The sequence below is a fragment of the Sinocyclocheilus anshuiensis genome, unplaced genomic scaffold (assembly GCF_001515605.1).
Source record: "Sinocyclocheilus anshuiensis isolate Anshui unplaced genomic scaffold, SAMN03320099.WGS_v1.1 scaffold437, whole genome shotgun sequence".
Classification (NCBI taxonomy): domain Eukaryota; kingdom Metazoa; phylum Chordata; class Actinopteri; order Cypriniformes; family Cyprinidae; genus Sinocyclocheilus; species Sinocyclocheilus anshuiensis.
In genome coordinates this window covers 1,607,289-1,613,786 of record NW_015539902.1, presented here as the reverse complement: position 1 = coordinate 1,613,786, position 6,498 = coordinate 1,607,289, and the positions used below count along the sequence as shown (strand labels likewise).

At 35.1% G+C, this 6,498-nt stretch overlaps 2 protein-coding genes across 2 annotated transcripts in view; one reads left to right on the top strand and one right to left on the bottom strand.

Annotated features, from left to right (window-relative positions):
* LOC107686150 (protein Mis18-alpha-like) lies at positions 1-3,145 on the bottom strand. The gene is made up of 5 exons (XM_016483030.1): positions 2,820-3,145; positions 2,074-2,140; positions 1,847-1,969; positions 1,635-1,737; positions 1-443 (listed from the first exon to the last, which is right to left on the bottom strand). Exons 1-5 carry the CDS (start codon positions 3,025-3,027, stop codon positions 345-347), a joined length of 600 nt encoding a protein of 199 aa, XP_016338516.1. The 5' UTR covers positions 3,028-3,145; the 3' UTR covers positions 1-344.
* Positions 3,146-3,506: 361 nt separating this feature from the next.
* Positions 3,507-6,498, top strand: part of LOC107686146 (protein eva-1 homolog C-like) — a 4,656-nt gene continuing 1,664 nt past the window's right edge. Inside the window, exons 1-7 of the mRNA XM_016483019.1 lie at positions 3,507-4,069; positions 4,382-4,578; positions 4,861-4,984; positions 5,073-5,225; positions 5,494-5,637; positions 6,115-6,192; positions 6,284-6,370. Of these exons, the coding sequence (XP_016338505.1) occupies positions 3,955-4,069; positions 4,382-4,578; positions 4,861-4,984; positions 5,073-5,225; positions 5,494-5,637; positions 6,115-6,192; positions 6,284-6,370 (898 nt within the window). The 5' untranslated portion in view covers positions 3,507-3,954. The remainder of the gene's footprint in view (positions 4,070-4,381; positions 4,579-4,860; positions 4,985-5,072; positions 5,226-5,493; positions 5,638-6,114; positions 6,193-6,283; positions 6,371-6,498) is intronic.

Sequence of the window (6,498 nt, the reverse complement as noted above, 5' to 3'; positions counted from 1 at the left end):
ACGTTTACCCTGTGTATACATCTTGTAAAGACTAACATCACATATGACAACAACACAAGGATCGCTCGCACATGACAAAATATGAGATGCAGACAAACACATGTTCTCCAGTAAGAGTACAGCAGCTTTCAAATAACAATACAATTGTCACAAAATCTATGTACTGTACTTCTACATCTCTTAGAATGTGTGGAGCTTAACATTAATAAAAGGTAGGAAATGGTACAAATGTATCACTTGCATTCAACTGTATAGTAAATACATAACTGTCTAGACAAAACTATCTCACACTAAAGAGTCCACAAACCTCATTCACAACAGATGCATGGGATTATTACCCTCAGTCATAAAACAGACAGCTCATATCCTTTTCCAGAATTGCACTGGAGGTTATTTTCAATCTCCAGTAGGCGTTGTCCTATTATCACAGCTAGAGATTTTATCTGAAAGGTACATTAGAGAATAGGAGGTCAGACAGAAACCAGAGAACATGAGTGTAAAATCTTGCTTAAAAAATAAATATAAATCATGATTAAAACACATAATTGTTTAAATACGTAATTGTTTAAAACACAAAGTACAAAATACATATTTGGAAAATTACTAAAACATTCATTCCCAACATTCAGAGAAGACATTTCAATATCACCAGCCGGAATCATCTTATCAGAAGTTTTTATTTGATTTATTTGACAAGTATATAGACAAGGAAGATGAAATTAAAACATGAAAATATCTGACAGACATAACTGTCAACACCCTTTTCTAGATCAAATTCTTCAACAGCTCCTAATATCTATTGTTTGCAGGACTTATATATATATATATATATATATGTGTGTGTGTGTGTGTGTGTGTATTACAAAATCGCAATTGTTTTCTAATTTTATATATATATAATATATATATATATATATATATATATATACACACACACATATATATACATATATAAAATTATTAAAAAAACTAATTGCCAGAACACAAAACACAAATACATAATATCTGGAAAATTATTAATTCACAGGATTCACCCACAGGAATCCTCTTGTAAATCTTGTCAGAAGTTCTATTTTATTTATTTGACAAGCACACAGACAAGGAATATGAAATTAAAACATTAACAATCACAAACAGACATAACTGTCAACACCCTTTCTAGATCAAATTCTTCAACAGATCCTAATGTCTATTGTTTGCGGACTCAGTGACCAAACAAAGAGCTCTGGAAGCACCGTAAGAGCGCCATCTGCTGTTTACTTGTGCGTGTTAAAAAACACACAAAAAAAGCAGATAACCTTTTTCAACAGCTTTAATTCCATTTACTTCTGTGTACCTCACCTATACTGGAACATGTTTTTTTTTTTTTTTGAATTAATTATTTTAGGAAAAATTCAAATTAAAACAATTACAAATTCAGGTTCTATTGTTTTTAAGTTCAAATAATTTCCCCTAATAAAGTTTGATATCAAATATTCTTTTTGTCATATTCTCTACACATTCAATATTGCCATTAATCTATGCATTTGTAGTGCAAAAGAAATTGCTTATTTTTAAACAGAGAGAGACTTACATCGGTTTGCATCATGCTCGTAAATCAATAATTTAAACAGTCTCTAGAAGGGCTACTTTACCTCTGTCATCTGCTGTTCCACAATGTTCTGGTACTCCAGGGTCACTGGTTTGTCTTCTCTGTCTAATTCTGGCACCCGCTGTCCTGGACCGCCGACTATATAACTACAGAAAGACACAACCTTGTCCTCAGTGTGATACACAAAAGTGAATGTGATTATAAAAAAGACTAACGATGAACATTGCACAGGCTTGTGCACAATAGGCTACTTACCTTTCAATATTTTCAACATTAAAGCAGAAAAGAGATCTCTTGTAATCAAGATTTTTTGGGGTTGATATGTACATGATTCCTAATTCTGAGCAACAGCCACGGCAGGTGAGATTCACAACAAGACTGAATGTGAGAGACAAATTTTCAGAGACATTGATTTCATGTTTAGGTGGAAAAACACATGTATGATTCTACACACATGTATAAATAAATAAAACATATCTCACCATCCAAGCTCCTTTCGGGTACCAGAAACAAAGGGCTCTTTACCTATGACAACATTGTCAGAGATCCCTAAAAAAACGTTAAAAAATATTTTTTATGTTTAAGCTGTTGTTACCCACAGTTGTATTATGCTATTTTAACGAATGCATGCAAAGCCAAAACTAAAATCACAATATTTCGAAATGCATGAGTCAACAGATAGTAAACACTACCATTCAAAAGTTTATGTTTATGAAAAAGTCTGTTATATTCACCTAGCACTTACTTGATCAAAAATACACTAAAAATAGCAATAGTATTAAATATTTTTACGGTTTAAAATATTGTTTTGTACTTTAATCTCTTAAAATATAATTTTTTTATTCTAGGAGGCAAAGCTAAATTACTCCTGTCTTCAGTGTCACATGATTCTTCAGACATCATTCTAATATGGTCATTTGTTGATCAAGACACATTTCTTATTATTGTCAGTGTTGTAGCAGTTTTTGCTGCGTGATATTTTTGTGGAAACATTTTTTCAGGATTCTTTGATTAGCAGAAAGTTTTAAAAAACGACAATTCCCTAAAATAGTTTTTTGTGGCATTATAAATGTCTTCTCTGTCACCCATGGTCAATTTAATGCGTCTTTGGTACATAAAAGTATTAATTCCTTTCAAACTTTTGAATAGTAGCGTATATCAACCCAAGACATCAAGTTATAACCAGCATTTTACAGACAAGAGCCATAAAAACATAATAATCTTTTACGTTTGAGCATGATTTGGTTATGCTCGTCGTCACTGCCTGACCAGGACAGACTGTCGCCGATGGGCAGCTTGCATTTGCAGCACATAAACACCGCTGGACCGTCGCTTTCTCCATCTTCCTCCACTCTGCTGCTGCTATCAGCGGCACTCTCGCAGACAGAGTATGTTTTATAGCTACAGTCATCCGCAACTTTAATTTTGCCTGCCATTTCAGACGGAATATCAAAATAGCTCAATTCAATATATATTTTCAACGTCTTCAAACGTACGCGGGCAGCTCTACTTCTGCGGTGTTGCAGTGAGTGTAGATAAAATGACAAGCGCGTAGCGTCCCCTGCTGCAACGGAGTTTCACTTCATCGTGTGAGGCTCGATTTTAGAATATTATAAACATGACCAAACAGACAATAAATACATTTCTAACACAAACACACACACATGAACGAAATATTTATTGGAAGGAACGGTATTTTTAAACTATATATAAATTTTATAAAGGTTTAATAGTCCAAAAAGGTTTGGCTTCGAAGACAAAGCCGCTTAAATGACTATATGAAATATTATTAATTATTAATAATATTAATGATATTACTGTGAATGCATTTCAATCAGATTGGTTACAATACTGTTGTCAGTTATTCTCAACTCCACCGCACTGCCTATTTGAGGCATTCACCGCCACGCCCCGTTCAAATGAGTTTTTCCCATGGTTTTACCTTAACATCCTCCTCAAAAATCACTTTCTGCGTGCCAAGAAACCACCTATTACCATTTGTTGTCTCACTAAGGACCCTAAAATCATCAGCAATGGACTGAATAGTGCGAATGTCGCTGCTTTCAGGCACCACTGACTTGTTGCGCACTTGTTATTTCCCTATAGGCTTCCTTCAGTTGACTGCATGCGTCGCTTTGAAATGTTTGCTTTTTGTGTCATATCCTCTGATTTCTCTTTAATCGAGGGAGAAACGATTTCGAGGGGTTCGCTTTCTTAGAGTTTGGCTTGAAAGAACTGGGATGTCAAAGTCGCGGTATGAAAACATACTTTAAGCAGGGTGAAACTCTCTGGCAGGTGAGAGAGAGAGAGACAGCGTTTCTACAGCACGCGCTTGAATGCAGAAATAAGTGAAGGATTTGAACATGATCTCAGCGCAGCACTTGAGAAGCTGCCGGGCACCTGCGCTATGTGTTCAAATACTTTACAGTGTTCTCATACTGTGGACCAAAGAAATGGACGGACTCTCCGATTTCTCAAGTGAGTCAATAATATAATGATTTACAGTAAGTGCAAATATTATGGTTGAAGTCTTCACTAACAATAATTTAAACAGTATTTTAAAAAAGTATATTCATTTTTTGATACATAAACTTACATGTATGGTCAGTGACACATTTTTGGATTCATGATGGTTTGATAAGCTAACTTTTTTTTCACAATAATGCTTTTAATTGAATGGCTCTAAAAATATCATATAAAAACATCCACATAATTTATTATAATTGATTTAAATAATTGACAAATTTTTAATAACTTATTATAGATCCAACCTCTCCACCTTTTCGTTAGATTATCTGTTTAGGATCATCAACAGTCAATCAGCTCAAGCCTGTGATGGAGATCTCCTGCTCCTCAGGTGTCCACGACACTCCACCATAACTATTCAGTCTGCATTTTATGGACAGAGTGCAACCCTTCCCGGGATCGTGCCAGGAATGAGATGCCAATGGCGTAATCACAGCTGTTCTGCTACCACAGCGCTGCAGGTGAATAGTCTGTGCTTTGCTTTCAGACAAAAAAAACAGACCTTTCATTTTACATGCACTAAACACTTAATAAAGCTGTTTTAGTACCTTTTCAATAGTCCCATGGTGAAAACAGACCTAAGATGTTGTAAGACAAGACTCCTCTGGCAGCCAATCTTACTTACTTCTGGCTCATAAAAGATAGGTTTTGTGTTTTCCAGAATCAGGACAAGGCTACTACATTTTCCCTACCTTTTGTATAATGCACATTCTATGGTTTTTGATTATCTCTCGCTCTGTTAGAAAGTGCTCTCTGAATGCCAGGGTCATAGAAATTGCCAGTTTCTGGTTAATCATCAAGTCTTTGGCAGAGATCCTTGTCCTGGAACCCCTAAATACCTCCATGTATCATACAGGTGTAAACCTAGTAAGTATTTCCTCCTTTAAAGCTTTAATTGATTATTTCTTCTTCAATTATTTACTCCTGTACAGCAGTAAAGATGTTTGTCTTACAGCAGAGCACAAGAAGAGAATAACATGTGAGGGAGATCGACTTTTGCTGCACTGCAAGTATCCAAAAGTGCTGAATATCTACTCTGCTGTTTATGGAAGACAGCTGGAAGATGAAGACTTGTGCCCATCAGAGAAACAAGAACCTCCACCATTTGGTACGTTTTTGGATTTAGTTAGTAAGATTTAGAAGATAGTAAGATTTACATTTATTATTATATAAAATTAGGCTTTGCAGTTAGACAATTTGCTGTTAAATGAGTAAAAAAAAAAAAAAAGTCTAATTTAAGTGGACATTTGAATATGTTTGAATCTATTGTAATATATTATAAAATTCTGTTTTAATTTTGAGCACATTTTGTTTATTTTTGTAGTTTGGTACTTGATAATGAGACATTTAAAAAAAAAATCTCTTTAATATTACAGAATGTCTTTTTCACGGAGCCGTTGATGTGGTATCCAACATTTGCTATGGAAAACGGAGGTGTTTGTTTACCGTAGATGAGGAACATTTCAAAAACCCCTGCCCTCCTGGAACAAAAAAGTATATCACTGTCCTCTATGCATGCGGTATGAATGCTCTCATTTCCATCAAAATCTTCCCAAAGCAAAATCTGTTTGAATGTGTTTTTTAACTGTCTTGAATGTTCTGAATACAGTTACAGTATGGCGTGCCATCTTCACGGCAAGGCAGATCTTTAATCAGTTTGAGAAATCTTAAATCATTGATTGAGAGTGTGGGAAAAGACTAACACGTGGCCTTTGTCTCATCTCAGATTGTTGATTTACCCATCTGTTTTCTTCCCGTCTCATAAATTACAATGGATACAAAAGTTGTTTGGAAACAAAAATAGGGAAAGAGCCTGGCATTTGTAGGCCTCGGGGCTTCCTGTAAAACTTCCTGTGATTGCTTTGAATGCCAGTCTTATGTTACTGATTGGAAGGCAGGATCAGTTCACAGGAAAAATAAAGATTACTCATCAGCCCTGCATTGAAGGATCCTGGGAGTTGGAAGATTTTAACTCTTTGTACTGGGCCTTTTTTCAGTTCCGCAAAGTTTACTCAAGGAGGCTGATCCCAGCAGTTTCCAAACTACCTCAGTTCCTAACCAGAGCACCAAAAAAGGTGACAGTACACCATACAGTTCACTTTATATAGAACATCTGTGCAGTTGAGGTAAATACACTGTTAAACTAGTTTTCTTTGTTATTCATAGGGGAACACCCAGTTATCAGAAGTTCAAAGTTTCCAGAGAACAGGATTATTGTCAGCAATTCTTTAATGGCATATGGCTACATTACAGGTAAACTGAAATATTTTAAATGTCTTAAACATAAACATGCCTGGATTCTTTTTTTTCTTCTTTTCTTTATGAGCCCAGTCAACATAAAGCAGCCCAAATGGAGGAATATATTTAAAAATTTAGTGGTA